The sequence below is a fragment of the Falco punctatus genome, assembly GCF_963210335.1.
Source record: "Falco punctatus genome assembly, chromosome: 7".
NCBI classification, from domain to species: Eukaryota; Metazoa; Chordata; class Aves; order Falconiformes; family Falconidae; genus Falco; species Falco punctatus.
Window position 1 is genome coordinate 66,044,447 of NC_137587.1, and position 18,330 is coordinate 66,062,776.

At 37.3% G+C, this 18,330-nt stretch overlaps 1 protein-coding gene across 11 annotated transcripts in view; it reads left to right on the forward strand.

The window, feature by feature from the left end:
- The window catches only part of MEF2A (myocyte enhancer factor 2A), a 93,152-nt gene that overhangs the window by 63,352 nt on the left and 11,470 nt on the right, over window positions 1-18,330 (forward strand). For 5 of the 11 annotated variants that reach the window (XM_080397222.1, XM_080397226.1, XM_080397225.1 and 2 more), the window contains exons 4-8: window positions 545-694; window positions 3,602-3,821; window positions 4,027-4,086; window positions 14,127-14,317; window positions 16,031-16,054. In XM_080397222.1, the coding sequence (XP_080253348.1) occupies window positions 545-694; window positions 3,602-3,821; window positions 4,027-4,086; window positions 14,127-14,317; window positions 16,031-16,054 (645 nt within the window). Of the gene's footprint in view, window positions 1-347; window positions 480-544; window positions 695-3,601; window positions 3,822-4,026; window positions 4,087-14,126; window positions 14,318-16,030; window positions 16,055-18,330 lie in introns of all 11 variants that reach the window. The other 6 variants (XM_080397224.1, XM_080397229.1, XM_080397230.1 and 3 more) reach the window with 6 other exon arrangements.

Consider the following 18,330-nt stretch of genomic DNA (forward strand, 5'->3'; position numbering starts at 1 on the left):
GACATTTAACTCCTTTGCCATAGGCTTTAATGTTCCTTGTGTATCAGGTGACTTTACTCCATCAGCCAGTGTCTGAAAATGGTTTTGCATGGGACACTGGAGAGATGAAGTAGTTGTAGGTTAAAGTTACCCATGAGATGGCACCTGGGAGAGTCTGTGCCTCTGAATGAACCTTTTCTCTTTGTGTACTATGCCACTATTTTGAAAGACTAAGCCTGTCTGTTGAACAGTGAGTTTTGTCTGTGAAAGTTTCATGTAGTTTCAGTGGCTCTGAATGATTCAGTAGTATACAGAACTTCTTGGCAAGTTAGTATGATTTGTATGTGAATTTTCCAATTGTATTTCAGACCTTAAGAAAGAAAGGCCTTAATGGTTGTGAGAGCCCTGATGCTGACGATTACTTTGAGCACAGTCCACTATCGGAGGACAGATTCAGCAAACTAAATGAAGATAGTGATTTTATTTTCAAGCGAGGCCCTGTAAGTACTTTTATTTTATCTCTACTTTTTATTTGTTGATCCTTTTTATTAACTTCATTATTTAGGCTCTGAACAAGAAGGAACACAGAGGGTGCGACAGCCCGGACCCTGACACTTCATATGTGCTCACGCCACATACAGAAGAAAAATATAAAAAAATTAATGAAGAGTTTGATAATATGATGCGGAATCATAAAATCGCAGTGAGTACTAAAGTATGGTTTGTGCTTCTATTACATGCATGAGAATTTTCATGGTGTTTCCTTACCACTGAAAACCACTGAAAAAACTAGAGGATGTGACGGTTTGAGAAGGGAATATGGAGTTTTGAGGGAAAATGAGATGCTGATACTTGATCTTGTTAAAATACATTTTATCTTAAAGAATAAGAAGATTTATCTCTAGCTTCTGGTTTGCACTCACAGTTGTTCATAACTTGTGAACATGAGGTAACGTTTCTGAATTTCAGGAGCCTAACTGCATTGCCTAATCCTACCTGATATATTTTTATAAAGATAGATTTTTGTTGTGGGATGTAGGATAGTTTATTTAAATCTTGTAGCTCTTTATCTGTCTGTGATCAACATAAGTTTTACAGTACATTACAAGCAGGCAGATAGAATTGGATTAATTTTGTCAACAAATCAATGGAATTTATTTTGCTGAAGGCTGGATTTAGAAAGCTATTTAGATATTTAAAGATAAAGACTGGTGCACAATGGGAGCCTGAAAAGATTGGTGTCTTACTCCTGTTGAAATTCTAACAGATACTTCCTTGGACACTGAAATATCTTTGAAAAGATCCCAAGTGCCTAACCCATTTGCAGCCATTAAGTCACTTGGCTCCAGAACCCAAGAAGTTTGGGGATAACAGCAGAGCAGATTTTGCATGGTTTTCACAGAGGTGTACATGATGACATTTAATTCCCATCTACAAAACCCAATTAGTGTTGAGTATTACAGGGGAAGTATTTTCAAAGAAAACTAATACAGGTCTCTACCACAGCCTTTGAATTTTTAACACTGCAAATCTTGTAGCAATTAAAGTAAATGGACTGGCTAGGTTAATCGGCACAGACCCTGGGGCAATTGAGTACTGCGTCCCCGAATGACTTGCTTATGCTAGAAATTATGTCATTGTTCAGAGCAGTAAGGCCATCTCTGGGTATTTAACAGCGAATGACACCCAGCATCACTTGTTTTACCAAGTTCTTTATGCTTGAATGAAGCCAATATCTTTTGTTCTTGCTTTGCTTTGAAGCTTTTGATATCCAACATTTCTGTGTTGAGACATCTTCAGGCTTCATCTCTCAGTAGTTACAGCTGAATTGCTCTGCCTTGATTTTCTGTGGACTTCATGAACAGCCTAAATTGTCTGTGCCGACATCAGTGTAAATAAGAGAGACCACATAATTTTTTTAGCTTTTTCGTTCTGTAATTATAGCTTAAATTGGACCTGTTATGGTTATATTTCCAGTACTTCTGGGTCTGTATATGAACATAGTTTCTTTTGCGCTAGTGCACTCATTACTGTCAAAGGATAGGAATGAGGCAAAGCGTGAGGAATTCAGTCATAACCAAATGAGTACCATAGATGGGCAGAGGCAGCCTTTATTGTAAGGTGTGGGGGGAAGCTGTCATTTATTAGTTCTATATTGAGAAACCTACAGAAAAAATGTTCCAACTGTTAGCTTCTGGCATTGTTTTAAAGCATACTGCAGGTATTTCCAGTTTAGTTTGAATTACTTGACAGCATGCTGTTTAAAAACCTTTTTTTTTTGTAGATATTTAATAGCTTCTTGAAGTAGTTTCCCGTGAAAACAAATACCAGTACAACTTGTCATTAGATAGATACTGTGAATGATTTGCTAGCATTATGTTGCTATGCTTCATTACTTTTTCCTTCTGCCTGTGCCAAAAATTGGTAATTATTCTTAGAATGCTTCAGTAGGGACACTGTTGTTGGCTCTCACCAGTAAGAGATTTTGTTTCTTGTAGAAAATGTATTCTGCTCTTTTAATTAGCACAGTTATTGTTATGTTTCTAATATTAATCAAAATTGTTGTCCACAAGTATCATTCTAAGTAAATATTAAGCTGCATGTGACAAAAGTGCCTCTTTTTATGTATACTTGCAAGGTCATGAATGTTTGTCATATGCATTTGACCTCTAAATCAAAGCTATTATCTCTGTCTTCTGTCAACAAATACTACTGAATTTTTACCCTTAAATTGTACCTGTCATTGTTTTGTTTTCAGTAATTACGAGAGTTGTGAAACAAAATAGTCCCTTTTGTTTCAGAAATTCATCACTGTCAAAGGATAGGAATGAGACAAAGGCCAAAGAAGTTAGTCATAACCAAATGAGTACCATAGATGGGCAGGCAGCTAAGCTTTTGATTCAAACAGCTGTTCAATAACAAACGTATATACTTCAGAAAAATACTTGCCTTTTAAACAATGTTGTAAAAATCAGAATTTTTAAAAAATAATGAAATTTGCAGAAAAGAAAGATGGTTATACACAGCTCAGAATAATGACAACTGAAATGTTTAAATTCAATTACTGAACTTAATTTTCTAAAGATCTGTTTACCTTTTTTAGTCTGTTGAAAAAGATTAGCAGCAATATTTTGGCAAGGTTAATAGAAAATGTTATACTAACTTTCTTTTTTGTGTAATAACTGACTATTTTATATATGTGCATGTTCATGCTTACATGTTGAGGGTGCAACAGTTCATTGATTTGTAGACATGTTTAGCTTGTCATTGCTTTGTAATAATCCAAATTAACTGGTAAAACTGTATTTCTGAGCTTGTGAATTGATGTGAATATCTTCAAATTTTTGTATTTGAACTTACAGTATTTTAGGACTTCATGACTAATTCTATTGAAACTGTATTTATATGATGTGTAAGAGTTAAACACGATACTCTGCAACAAATTGATGTTTTACAATTGTATGCTTAATAGAGTTTAAAAACTAACATAATTAACTTTTTTTTTTTAACCTGAGTAATTCTTGGCAAACTTTAATATGTATTTTTATAATGTGCTGCTTCTGCAAACATAGTGATGCTAATGTTGTTGTCTTGTGTGTGTTCCTCATCTTCTTTTCTCCAGCCTGGCTTGCCTGCTCAGAACTTCTCGATGTCGGTTACAGTTCCGGTGTCCAATCCCAACACTCTAACCTACAGTAACCCAGGGAGTTCCCTCGTATCCCCATCACTGGCAGCCAGTTCATCATTAACGGACACGACCATGCTCTCCCCACCTCAGACCACCCTGCATCGGAACGTATCACCTGGGGCCCCTCAGAGACCACCAAGTACTGGCAATGCGGGTAAGATTTCAGTACTGTTATGCTTTCTTTATATATTCTCTTTTTGTTTTTAATTAAAAACCCCACAAACAAAAAAAACCCCAAGTAACAAGTTCTTAATGGCATCAGTGCATTTTCTGTTTTTTAATGGCTTAAGTACAAAATGATAATGATCCTGTAAGGGGGGAGAGCAAGTTAGTTTAATGCTGTGGCTTGCTTTTATTAGGTGGAATGCTGGGGACGACTGACCTCACAGTGCCAAATGGAGCTGGTACCAGTCCAGTTGGTAAGTGCAGTATCATGCCTTTGTTGAAAAATAGTATTCTGGTTTTAGTTTCACAGTTATTCAAAAACAATTTTGTATTTTGACTCCTTTTTCAAAAGTGGTTCTGGAAGAGCAAAGGTTGTAATTTTCTTAGTTGCTTTCTAATTGTCAAGTCGTGTAAATTCTTACCAGGCATTTAACTTTTTTTCTGCCATGCCCTTTAGACTTCAGTTATATTTGCATTTTTTTTATTTTAGTGGTTTTCAGTAGTAGCTTGCTGCTCTTGCTTTTGTATTTCTCTACAGCTATAATTACAGTGCTCTAAAGAGATCTTACATTCGCCAAATTTCTTACTTTGAATTAAATTCACTGTGCTTACTAAACTATTACACTAAAGACAACCCGGCTGTGTTCTCAACCTTAGTATTCCAAGACCTGGATGTTTGATACTGGTTGTGGTGCCAATCAAAATGAAGAAAACACAGACTGTATTGTTTGTATTGCCATGTGTATCTTGCTAATGGTTTTCTAGCAGTTATACAAAGAAAGCAATAAATCTTGGAAGCTGATAGTCTTAATTTTGGAGGATGATCAGAATTTCTTTCAAAAACAAAAGAGAGATATTGCCAAAAATCAAATTCACAGTATCTTTTGGTGTTCGGTAAAAAGATGTGATAGCACTTTTTCATTTAAATAGTATTTTTGTCTGCCCTAAAAATTTAGTGCTATGATAGAAGGCAAGCAGCCATTGAAATTTATCACACCACAGAAGGACAAAACAAATGACAGTTCACGCACTTCCTTCATGTTCTGTCCATGCCTGGGTGACTGAAGTTTGCACATACACATAACTCTCATTGGTATGTGTTCATAGCAAGGAATTAGAGAAGCAACTGCTGACCTTTAAGTATTTGCCCACTGGCTACTTACTGTGGCAACTGGGGGGAAAAGTTCTTTTAAAATAGTCAGGCAATTGAATTTATGAATAAAAAATGCTGCAACTACAAGGCTGAAAGCACAGGATTGACTTTCCGCTCTTTATCCATTCTTTGGCTATGTGCAGCAAAGATATGAAATATTAAAGTGTGGTTTCCATCAGGTAAGCAAGATTCTAAATGGAGGAAACTTCCTGAGCTGAAAAAAAGGTGACTATTTTTAGAAACTGTGGAGGTCAGATGTTGATTTCCATAGTATTTCTCAAGTCAAACTAAATAAGTTTATTATCACGCCGTTTCAGGCCTCTTCCAAAATCAGGCTTTAGTAACAGCAGCCTCAGATTTAAGACTCCTCCTTTCGATAGGCAAATAAAACAGTTGTTTACAGCACTTGCTATAGAGTAGTAAACTGTCAAAATACCCAGTTACAGTAGCTTGGTGAACATATTTAATGCAGTAAAATGTTCTTCTTCTTGCATTTATTAATAGTTTATGTGAAAAGTCAAAATCCATCATTTATCTCTTCACTTTCCAGAACATCGCACCCAAAATGTTATACCCACTCATTTCTAGAAAGATTTTTCAGACAAGTAAGAGTTGTGGCTATACAAGAACAGTGGAACATGGATAAGAAGTACCTCTAGCAAAACTCAGATACCTAATTAATGCCAGAATGCTAAACCACAGAGCACCCCAAGTTGTGAGAGCTCCTCTTTCTACTAGGATATTGTATGGCTGCTTCCGAATACTGTCAGGTGCACAGTAACCTTCTCAATTGCAGCCAGAATCACAAAACCATATATAACCAGATTGAGTAAATCTGCTAACTTGTCAATTTGAGCTTGACAGCTGCCATTGAAGTGTGTATATCAAGTTAATTATGTCTGCAGACAGCAATGGTTTTAGTTTCTTGCTACATGTGTTACAGAATTCACTTTAAAAAAAAATTCTTCTTCTAGCTTTCAGTCTTTTAAACTTCTCAGAAATGGAGAATTCTGCTCTGGCTATAGTTGTGAAAGGTCATGTGTCAAATTTCCAGCTCACAATTTATAGGAGAGATGTCAAAGGTAAAGGTGGAGTACTGTCATACCCATATTCCCAGATATTTTCTCATAGACAAAGGAAAAACCCAAATCTTACTAGAGATTATGGAGTTTGGAGCATTGGAGATTTTGTTCTCATTTCATTGAAAGATACATCTTTATCTCTAGGTAAAAAGCAAGTAAAGGTTATCTTGCATAGTTGGGACCCAGTTCAAAGCAAGATGTTGCATAAAATGGCTCGTATTTAGTTCACATGAGTCTTTTTCTCAAGTCCTGTGTAACTTGATTGGAATAGGTAATGATTTGCTTTAGCAGTCAATCTGCCAGCTTAACAGTTTTTCTGTGGAAAATAACTTTGAGTAAAAATATCTGTGTGTTGTAGCAAAGATTGGTAGGTGGTTTTTTATGTCTATAAAACGATCACAAAATTTTCTGTTCTAATACTGAGAGCTTACTTCACATGCAGCTGTCATAACTCTGAAAAAGCATTTTTATTTTGTAATATTTTTAACATTTTACCCACCATAGAAAAAACATCACTGAAAATCTTTACTTGCCAAGTATATCAGGGTGGGGTTTTTTTGGGGGTGGAGGAGGGAGAAGTACAGTGTTACAACAGTGTTTGCTTTTGAGCTAATTTTTTTACCCCCCCTGTTAATTAGAGCAAATGTTTTGGAGCTAGAATTGTCATGATACTGTTGCCCCTGGTTGGTGTTAAACCTTGGTCAGTTTGTGGTGGGTATCTAATATGCTTCAAGAATCTCCTATCACCAGGATGCATCCAACTTGCTATCTGTTGCCAGCATCATCATGGCTTGAACACGTGCTGCGTGTCTGTGTTACTCCTTTCAAAGGGCCGTGCATTCTGATCAGGCAAAGTATAGCCTCGCTTCCTGAGTACCCAAATGTGGGGGAGAGCTTCTTTGAACTGAAGGGACTTGATGGAGGGATCACTTTCGAATTTGTCACGAGGAGGGCTGCTTCACTGCATTCCAGGCGATTTCAGCATTACACCTTGAATCATCCAGAGGCTGCCAATGAAGTTGTACTTCCCGTGAAGGAAGTTGTCGCGTCCTTGGGGACTTCTGAGAATCAGAAGGGCTCAAAAGAAGTACCACTGTTACCCAATCTGTACGTTTTCTTCCATACCTTTCACATACGGCTTTGAGCTAGAACCATGCAAAGGACCTGAGCTGGCTTTCATTGCCAAGGCTGCATGAAAACCGTCAGCCCTGAGACCTTTAGTGTAAGATGAGTTCCCCAAGTTCTCCCCAGTCCTAGGTGATTCTGAAGTTGTTGGAGGAGGAAGAGGAGGCTCTTAGGATCTCAGAAAGACACAATGTTACTGTCTGTGCATGTCCTTGTCAGTGAAGTAGCCCTTCTGGTCAGTAATGCAGATTATGGATACATTTAATCTTCTGGGAAATTATCTTTACTCTTACAGTTTTATCATCCAGAGAATGGATAAGAAAGATCTAGACTTCTTGAGTACTGAATTACTCCTCTTTGTTCTAGAGCTGTATTTTCTCTAATATCCTTGCTAATCTTCAGATTCTGAGAATGCAAAGTAACTTTAGGAATACTGAATTTCTTTGGAATAGAGCTGAAGGATATACCTGCTTGAAAAACTATTTTGTGAGCTATTGGATCTCTATTAAGACCCAGTCTAGATCACGTGTGATCTTTTATCCTGGCCTCAGGAAGGATTATGCAGAGGTACAACTGACAGCTTGCATGCACCTGTAAACTGCTTGTATGTTTCCAGAAAGGGATCAAGACAAAGAACTGTGAAAGGCCACACCTGTAAATGGTTCCTTTTTGTCTTGAGGGCTTGGCTGGTTGGGAGAGCCTTTTTCTGCATGTCTAAGGATAAAAGAACCTTTCAGCTTGGTCTTTCACAAGTCTTGAGTCAAGTGGCTAATACACTGCAATACACCAGAAGGCTTCAATAACAAAACAGCTTTCTGTGCATACCTTTCTATTCATGTTGTTCTCTTTATTAAATGAGAGACAACCCAATGAGAAGTATCCAACTAACTCTGGAAAAACATACCTCTTTGCAGGAATTTTTCTTGAAACTGGGTTGGTGCTATCAGCCTCTTCCTTAAGAAGACAGACTTTCTTCTCCTTCCACCCCCGCTCTCAGACTCACCAGCCTGTGAGTTTTGAGCATCAGCTCAAAGAATGTATGTTCAACTGATGCTAAATATAGTGAACAAAGGATCTTCCTCTGTAATGTCAGTAGTGTTGGCATAATGTTTTGCCTTGTTTTGACCTTTAAGATTATGCAGGTAAATACAACAGTCAGTGTTTCACCCTTCTCCAGGGAAGAAGTTGAAGGATCCTTGAAGAACACTGAGAGCAGTCTATTTACTCTTACAACTTCCAAGCTCTTCTCAAGGAAAGGAGTACTGAAAGCGCACTGCAGACCAGCAGTTTCACAGGGTGCAAGCTGAATCCTTTTCCTTTGCCAGACATTGTCAGCACATAACGAAGTTTGATCCATCAATCATATTCTGATTAGATCAGCTCACAAGAAATGGCTGGCTGAAATCAGCATGAAAATTATGGTGGTGGAGGAAAGCATTTGAGTTTGTTTTTTTGTGTTTGGGTTTTTTTGTTTGTTTTAAACTGTAGCAATTTCTCATCGGAAACCACCCATTCAGATGTACTCAGTCAGCCCCTGAACTACCCATAGATTTTAGTTGAAGTTTGATATATTGTTATGTGTGTTCATTATCTCACCATAGTTCCTGATCTGTTAAGAGGTAGAAGGCAATTCCAGTTAGAATTTGCCACTTTTGTAACAAACCATTCATCTCCTAGCTGGATTAAAGTATTGCAGCATATCTGTTTGTGTGAAGTCTCAACATTTATATAATGTCACCTTGGCAGGATATACCATCGCACATCCTCAGATATTCTAAACATATCCCTGCTGTCATCCGTTCTTCACCGTTCTTTACATTGGCTTTGTATAGTTACACAGAAATCAACAAGTTCAGAAAGCAGAACTCCGATTTCATTAACTGTAAAACTGTTCAGTTGACAAAAGACCTAAAAGGCAGCAAAGTGCTACTGCTAATGTTTCACAAGAAGTTGAATAACATTTAGATGCAATAGCAGTTATGTCTTGGTTTGCTGCTGCATTCTGAATAATAATCCTGGTTTTTAAGAAAGCCCATTTAAATTCTAAATATCCTTGAAAATTGTTTCTCCTTTTATGTAGCTTTAGGCAAAAAAAATTAAAAAATATTCAAGCAACCTGGGAAATGAGGGGGTTTTTTTATATTTTGTAACATGAGTAAGCATTCCCTTGACACTTAGTTATGTGTATTTCTTTTTGCTGCATTTTGATATCTAAAATACTGGCTTAGAAGTATAAATCTTACACATTAGACATGGTTCAAAATCTTGGATTACTGTCAGAGGTATATTTTAAGTCTAATCATAGTACTATCTGAAGCGCTGATTTGTAAAGATCAGTGGAAATACACTTAACTTTAGCTTCCACGAGATGTCACAGTAAATTCTTTCCAAAGCTAGCAGAGAATTTAGGCTTTTTGAAATGATGGCAATATCAGCAGTGATTTCTGTGCAAAGCTGAAAATTATATGAATGGCATATGCGGTTTTGTGTGTGGTGTTTTGCTTTTTTTAAAATCTCCACTTAACGCTGTCCTATAAAAAAAATAAGTAGAGCAACTAATACACATAGAAGTGCTATTGTTGTATTTACTTGCAGTATGGTGTGTGTATAAGAGTGTGTGTCTGTCCCAGGGTCCTGCATGTAAATGCTTTTCTTCAACAGATTTTGTCTGGTTGTCTAGATGCATAGTGAATCAATGGCTTATTGCAAACACAATTTTCAGTGAAATTTCTTGGGTTGTATGATGTCATTTGAGGCATAAATATTTATTTACTGCCATTCTTATTTTTGCTTAATCTTACATTGCTTAGCTGCTTGACCACAATTTTTTTCCAAAACTGTATAACTGATCAGTTTCTTGAAAGGTGAACCACAAAAAAAGATTAATGGCATCAATGACTATAATTTATTCCCTGAGTAGTAAAAAGTACATGGAGTACTTTCCAGCCACATGTGTTCATTGTTTCAGCTGATGTGATTTATATAGTGAAATATGAGTCTGGCTCACGTAATTTAATGCTACGTCTTGGGCTGCAGGACAGTAAATGAGATTAAGCTGTATGACGTTTCTGAAGGCAGAACATACAGTTGTTAGAATTGGTGGGGTTTAACATTTAGCTTCAGAGAAGAAGTTACTTCAAAAGCAAACATATTCTGACTAACAAAGAAGTAGGCTAATGTACGTTGGCAGTGTTTGTTATCATAAAATCTAATGAAATTATGATTCATAATTGAGAGCCTGTTATCTTTGCATTTGTGTCTGTTTTCCAAAGAAGTGTTTGGAACATGCTTTAATAGTCTGCTTTAAAGAATTAGAGTTAAATAAAACTCTTCCGATGGAAGTAAAAACAGTAGTCTTATTTTACACTTGCATAAGATTTTGTATTCTGTTTCCATTTCTCAGTTTGATGGTATTTTTAAACATAAAGCAATTGTCTTTGGGGAAGATCTGTAGTGGGTGGGGTAGATACAATTTCTGTATTACACAAAATAGTAAGTAGTATTTATGGGGTTATTAAAGCCTCAGCTTGGCAAACTGCTGTATAGTTGCATCATCCTGTAAGCATTATCTTTTTCTGGCTCCTGACCTTACTCTAAGAAATACTGTGCTTTTAGTTATCCTTTCACTCCTAACTTATAATTTGATTCTCTTATTAGATTATTAACAGGAAAAAAGGCTTTACGTTTCGTATTAAAAATGAATATTCTACAGTCTTATTGCAACCCCAGCATATGATTCTTCAAATAATCAATATAGATACTCCAGTGTTTGCTAAATGTTCAGTTCTTGCTGTTTATAACAAAGGGCTGCTACTGGATTAATACCCATGGTATTACACTTGCGACATGTTTCGTTTCTCCCATTCGTAATGTATTTTTTCTAAACCCTCATTTTAAGAAGTGCTCAGGCTTTTGTCAGAGCAAATGCTTTGACTCTGCCCTGATGCCACATGATATTGTGCAGAGAGAAGGCAGTGGCAAGGACTTTGTTGTTTTTGACAGCACCACTGAAAGCATGAAATGTTTCTGAAGGATTGGCAGAGCCTTGTAATAAGGGCTGCAGGAAATGACTGTATTGGGTGTGGAAGAAAGACACTGTCCAGATTTAACACATGAGCTACTGAAATACTTGAAAACAGAGGACAGGAAATGGTATCATAGGATAGACTAAAACGCTGTACAGAACTCCATTGTTTATACAGGGTGTTATTGTTCTGAAGTTTAAATTCAACTGAGAACACTGCAGCTTTGGCATATAAAAGGTAACGCTGACAGCCTAGTGAGTAATAAAATGCTGTTTGTTATTAGATTAAAGCCCAGACTTCACTTTTTTTATAACAGTAAGTTCTTGAAATGTTCTGGCATTTTTGCTGAAAATGGAAGATACTGTAACAATTTTAAGATAGAATTTGGTGAAAATTGTGCTATTTTCTAATGTTTTTTCCTTTACATCTCTTTCCAAATCCACTTAATGTTTGCACCTGTCCATTGTGCAAGATTTCTCGTCCAATCTGGTGCTATGTAGGCCGTCTTTAACTAATGTTTACACTCATTTATAATGGATAGGTATTGACCTATAACTGTATTTAACAAAACCATGTTTCTATGAAAACTGTCTCACAGTTTCACGAACTGTAGGGGTAGTACAGAACTTAATTTCTCTTAGTTAAAGAGTTAAAGGCTGGCTAGTTTTGCTGTGTCGCCTAGCTGTGGCTAGTTTTTCCTTAGCAGTCAAGAGTATATTTAGCTCTAGTATCTCAGCTCCGGCCCAACTTTTCAGCCACTTTAAATTCTACCACCAACCTAGACGGATCCAATAAATTCTGCTGTTTTCTGCTGAGGAATGTAGATGCTTTAATCATGAAATGAGGTTTTTCTGTGGTTTTTAATACAGAAGGAAGAATGCTGACATAAAAAGCTGTTTCTTCTTTCTACTGTCTGTGTTCCTTTTTTCCCCCCTAACTTCTGAATTAAATGATAGAATTCTCAGAAAATGTATTCCCATACCTCCCATACAAATGCTTCAGGAAAGTACTAAATTAGAATAACTCCTCCTCGCTCTGTTAACCTTGAAAAACTCAAGGGACATATCAGATCATTCGTATATGGTCAGGCTTTTGACATAGTAGGAAATCCACAAAGACAGTAAATCCAGAATTTGAAATCCTGGCTTTAAAGTTGTGAATTTACTGTAATGTGAAATAACATACTCATCCATATGAGAACAAGAATACTGTGGTTGCAAAGTCCAGTAAGTTTTACCTACTTCAAATTATTTTCTTTTAAAATATTTAGCAGTAACTTTCTTTCCAAAAGACCTTAATAAAACTTGCTAGAATATCTTCAGATCAGCACAAGAGCTTTGTTACAGTTTTTACATTAATCTTTGCTTTTTCCATTTCTAACTTGATAAAACGGTATGCCGGGTGCCATTTATGGTGGACGGGGAAAAGGTGAGGATTGCATTTGGCAGTTCCCCCACCCCATCACACTGGCATTCCGGTGAATTCACACCCAGCAGTACCAGTCCCCTCATGAAGTGTTGTGCGGTTACCGATACATGTTACTGTTCTTCGTTCTTCCTGAGATTTTAAAAGGCATTAACATTTTTGCTAAAGAAGCTAGAACGTGACACTGACAACTTTCTTATTTTAATTGCTTTTAGATTAATATGTACTTAATGTAATAAAATTGGATTGGGCATAGGGGCCTATTCAAATTAGAATAATAATACAAAATTCATACCGGTATGGTGCTACAGGCTATTAGAAGAGATATTCCCACACAGTGAACTTTGTGTAATAGACTTTTTCCCTGAATTGTGACTATAAAGGCTGCTTTCAGAACTGCAATGTTAGTGTAAACATAATCTTGCTATGAATTGTATTTATTTATCCACACACACAAGTTCTGTAGTGTGAACTGTAGGGTTCCCTGTTGCAAAATTCCCCTTGCTTAACAACCTTTCTTCATTTGCAGCTGAATAAGGTGTTTGTATTTTGGGAATTGTTGCTATAAATATGCTAAAATCGTTGGAATGTGGCTTTAAATTTTTTTCTGAGAAATACATTTTGGGTAACATGGTTGGTGCTGTTGTCTGTACAGGAAGGCAGAATGCTAGGCGCTTAACTGTTTGACTGTCTTGTTACTTTTTTCCGGTCTGTGTTGAGTGTAAACTAAGGCCCATATCGGGAACGTGTTCTGCTTTTTGGAGATTTCAGTGCTGCAGCCAGTGCCTGTAGGTTTTGGCTTTCTAGTTCTACTTAGAATGAGCATCGGGAGTAAGGTAGAGAAAGACCTGTGTAACATAAATCGATGGGCATAAATGGCACGTGTATCTGTGTCCAGAGCTTGGAATGAATTTGAAGGGAAAGGATTTGTTCCTCCTGGTTGCTGAATATAATAATTGGACAGTATATATTTTTGAGATGGAAATTAATTTTATTAGAGGCTAGGTACAAGAGTCCTGCAGATCTTGGAGATATTTGAAGAATACATTTTAGAAACAGAGACTTTAAGAGCTGATTTTTTTGATTTTCACAGGCAACAATACAGTATGATTGATGTTCTGTGGGGGTGGGGATGAAGTGAGGTTGTGCAAAAGTGCACACTTTTTTGCAAGCTCAGCCTGGAGGAACTTCGAAGGGCAAAATTAAAAAAACACAACAGATGTTATTAGAAGTGGTTCTTCGGCAATACGCTCTTCTCAGCGTTTAAGCTGCCACAGTGTGCCCTTGAGGTGATATTACCTTTACGTATTGATCTTCTGGTGAAAGTGGCTTTTGTTTGTTCAATTATTCAATAGTGCATGTCTTGCGAGGAGTTTGTTACTGGAAGTTTAAAAAAAAAAAATCTGTAATTTGTACACGTGCACCAAAATTTTGTATTGCTCCTTCTCTTTAGTCTTAAGGTACGTTTGGTTTTCCTCTTTCAGGAAATGGGTTTGTGAATTCTCGAGCTTCACCAAGTCTGCTTGGAACTACTGGTGGTGGGAATGGTTTAGGCAAAGTCATGCCTACAAAGTCTCCACCTCCACCTGGAGGAGGTAGTCTTGGAATGAACAATCGCAAACCTGACCTCCGTGTTGTCATCCCACCCTCCAGCAAGGGTATGATGCCACCATTGGTAAGTTAAAGCATTGGTTCTCTGGTTTGCTTTGTAAAAATGAACTGTGCTGTCCACATATAGGAGAAACTGTATCTGTTTACCATAGGTTACAGTAATAGAAGTCTGTTTGTATTCTGAAATATCACTAACAAACTTCTAACTTAGAAGTTGTTACCTGGGGAGAAGTTAAATTTGTAAGGAATTTTCTTTCTAAAAAAAAGTGTAAAATAGCAGTCTGACCCAAATGCTGTTTGAGTGCAATCCTAGAGGCATAGGGTAGGATTTTGTTGTTTTGATTTGATATCTCACTGACTCACTACCGAGAACTTTGTTGCTTTGGAGGATGTGGCTTTTAAAAAGGGTTATGCATTATTCTGTGGAGGAATGGCTGATCTTATTGGTGATGTGAACTGTATTAATGTGCCCTAAAGCACACTTTGTACCTGTTTTTCCTGGGTCGTAATGGTTGTGGGATGTGAAATGTAGCTTCAGTGGTAATGATGGTCTGAGAGAAACGCTTGTTTGATGTGGTGTGCTGGAGTGCAACCTTGTGTGTCCTGTGGTAGATGTCATGTCTTCAATGAAGGCATAAAAGAGTAATGAGGATTGGGCTCAGTCCCTGTTTGTGTACTTTTCAGTACTGCTGTGCAGTTTGGCATGTGGGTAGTGATGTTTGTTCAGCCTGAATTTGGAATAGCACACAAGTTTCGTGTCAGGCATGAGGCAACCCACAACACTGAGACCAGAACAGGTCTTACAGGAAGAGTTACTCTGTTCCTCCTTTAATTTGGTTGGCCAGATCCTTTGGTCTTGGTCTTTCACTGTCACGTAGAAGTTTTAAAACATCAATGTGTATTTTCTGGTTTCTGTGTATGGAAGAACAAACCGTAACCAAGAGGAGCAGGATATAAGCAATAACAAGTACTCTCTGTATAATTCTTACTACTTTTTAAGATGCCACAAGTGCTTACATTCGTTACTGGTATTCATGGTGAATAATACGAAATTAGTCCGAGCAACAAAAGCTGTAATTATCCTTAGAGGGATGATTCTTGAAGTTTCAGGTTTTTCTAAGACTAGTGAAGTGTAGTAGGAAATACACTGGTTTATGGTTAAAGTGAAAGTTAAACTTTTAAATTAATTGGAAATAGATACAAGAGGATCTCAACGCAGCGGTTCTAATGTTAGTAGTGTACAGTAGCTATTTACTATTGTGGTGTTAAAAACCCAATTAAATACTCAGTTTAGGTTTTGTCTATCTTTTTGAGAAAATTGGAAAGAGATTTTTGGCATAGAAATGCTGGTATGGTAGGATGGTTGTATGTGAAAAAGTATCATTTTCATGATATATTTTTGTATGTGAAAAATGTATGTGAAAAAAAAATACGTTTTTTACAGAGCTGGATGTTTACTGGATTGGTCCAGCCAGAAACTGCTGTGCTCCATATCTACGTGTGTCATCAGTGTGTAGCAGTGTCCTTGTTTTTTCAGAGCTCTTCCTGCACTAATTTTGCCAAAGTGTGTGTGCTTTCAGTATGGTATTTTTTAATTGACCAGAATTACATAAAGTATTTTACTTCCTAGTAGTATTATTTACAGAATCAGGTGGCAAATTCACATTATTAATTAAAATAAATAGAAATCCTGATCACAAACATGACTTTCTCTTTCATTTTTGAAAGCAATGCTATTTTTAGTAACTGTGTTATCCCTCTTGTTTGCTGAGTACAGTCGGAGGAGGATGAATTGGAGTTGGTGAGTTTGGGCTACTGTTTGATGAGAGAGTGCAAGATGCTGAAAATGTCTTTTACTACAGCTTTTTAACTGTAGTTTCATTACATATTTTAAATAATTCCAGTGTTCCCTTGGTAGCAGACAAAAATACATTTGTTTTATCAAACTCAAAACCCAACCAATTCAAGTTTAAAACACATCCAAAGTCTAGTGCTTTCCATTTGTAAACTTCTGGGTTTTTTTCCTGAAAATATTTCTGTTTTTCTTGGAGGGAACATTGGAAAAGAGCCTTACAGAGTAACTGTCCATGTGTATAGGATATTTACTGCTTTTATGTAAAATAGAAATAACCACTTATGTTCTAAATTATTGGAATATTTTTAGAAAGTGGCTTCACTCATGAAGTTCTTCAGATTGTAATACAAGCCCTGTATTACTTCTCTTATTTTCAAAGAGATTACATCATTGCTGGTGAGGTCACCTTTTTGGAGTCTAGAATTATTTCATCCTGTGTGAGATTATCAAACCACAGGGGTGTTCCCTGTTTACCAAAAGGAATAGAGAATTGCAAATGAATATTTCTACCTTTTTCCAGTGGAAAGATACTCTGCTTTTGAAAGGAAGCTCTTGGGATTCGTGTCTTCCCTATTTTTTCCAAAAGGTTTTAACGTTTGGCATTCTGTCTGGAAAATTAACGTAAGGCTAAAATAATTCGTAACTTATTTTTAGAGCAATTTGCAAATTGCTTAGCTGCTGTAGCACAAACCATGCAGAAGATGCAGCATCAGAGCACAACCGTAAACATACACAAAGAAGTCTGCTTATTTACATACCTTGATTCAGTTTTGAACATGGACCTGTTGCTAATATGAGGCTCTAATTGCATGAAAGCATGGAAAATATAGTGATGTAGATAAATCTGTTGTTGAATGCATGCTGTGGGTTGTTTTTTACTTTAAACGTGAGCAATAGATTTACGGAAGTAAGGGGAAGTGATTTCTGGAAGTCAGTAGTGAAGTTTTGAAGGTTTATTGGAATGACTTGCTAGTTGAGCAGCTGAACAGCTGTCATGCATGCTCTTCTCAACCTTAATAGAGAAGTGTCTGGTTTCCAGTGCAAGAAATAAAGCACTAATTCAGCGTAAAAACACTTAAATATCATTGCAACCGGGATTAATGCTAAAGCCCTTGAATGAAGGTGGCCGTACCTGCTAGAGATGGCAGTGCCGGCCGCCGCGGTGATGGGTCCCGTGTGGAGGTGGGACATCTAGTGGCGGTGGGGCCCGGCCTGGCAGGGCAGGGAGCGCACACAGACGCAGCGGTGGCTTCCTCGAACGCGGCGAAGCAGGTACACCTGCAGTGTTCCGTCGCTCGCTGTGCTGATTCCAGCGGCAGCTAGCAGCTCCAGGCGAGGGCTGCGAACGCTGATTCCGCACGGTTGGAGCTGAGGACTGAATAGGGGAAAAAAGATACGAACAGTAGCATAGCGTGAAATACAGATGCTGAATAATTCCTGTTACTGCTATCATTAGCACCAGTATTTTTAAAAAAAAAAAAGTTCTGAAATTTGTCATGAATCTTTGGCTGAATCTCCACGTACAATGAATATTGGACACGTCTAAATATTTCTTACTGACTGTGTGGCCGAGTGTTTGGGAATTATATTCGGAAATAAATGACCTCAGAAAACCACCTTTATTAGTTACTTAAAAAAAAAAAAAAGGGATAAAAATCCCATGGGGAAATCCTTTGGTCTGGATTGTTTCCCAGTATACTCCTCTTAACTTTTCCATTATACCGTAATCCCAACTTTATAGGCTGCCATCCAAGAAAGCTTTGGAAAAAGGTCAATTCCTGACAGACACAAAAATCTGCTCTAATAACATATCTTTATGCCAGATAAACTTGGTCTAGCAGAGATTTTCAGAGGTACGTAAGTGATTTAAAGGGATAAATTACACAGAAAATCGGTGGGACTTTCTCTGTGACTTGATCTGCCAAAGAGCCTCCAAATTCCTGCAAAGCTGAAAGGTGGGCTTTCGACAGCAGCCAGACAAAAGAGGGATCAGAAGCTGGTAGCCTGTGGAAGGTTGTCGTTAATTTTATTATGGTAGCTGTGGTATACTTCTTTCTTTAAATTGGAAAGATAGAAGCCAAAGATTGATAACCTTCAATTCATCTTCACAGGTTTAAGCTTAAGATTGATTACAGGCCTGTTTCTGTACCTGCTCGTCCCATTATTATAAAGGGAATCATGCATTTTTAATAGTGCTCGCTCTCTCAAGATCAGAGTGGAGA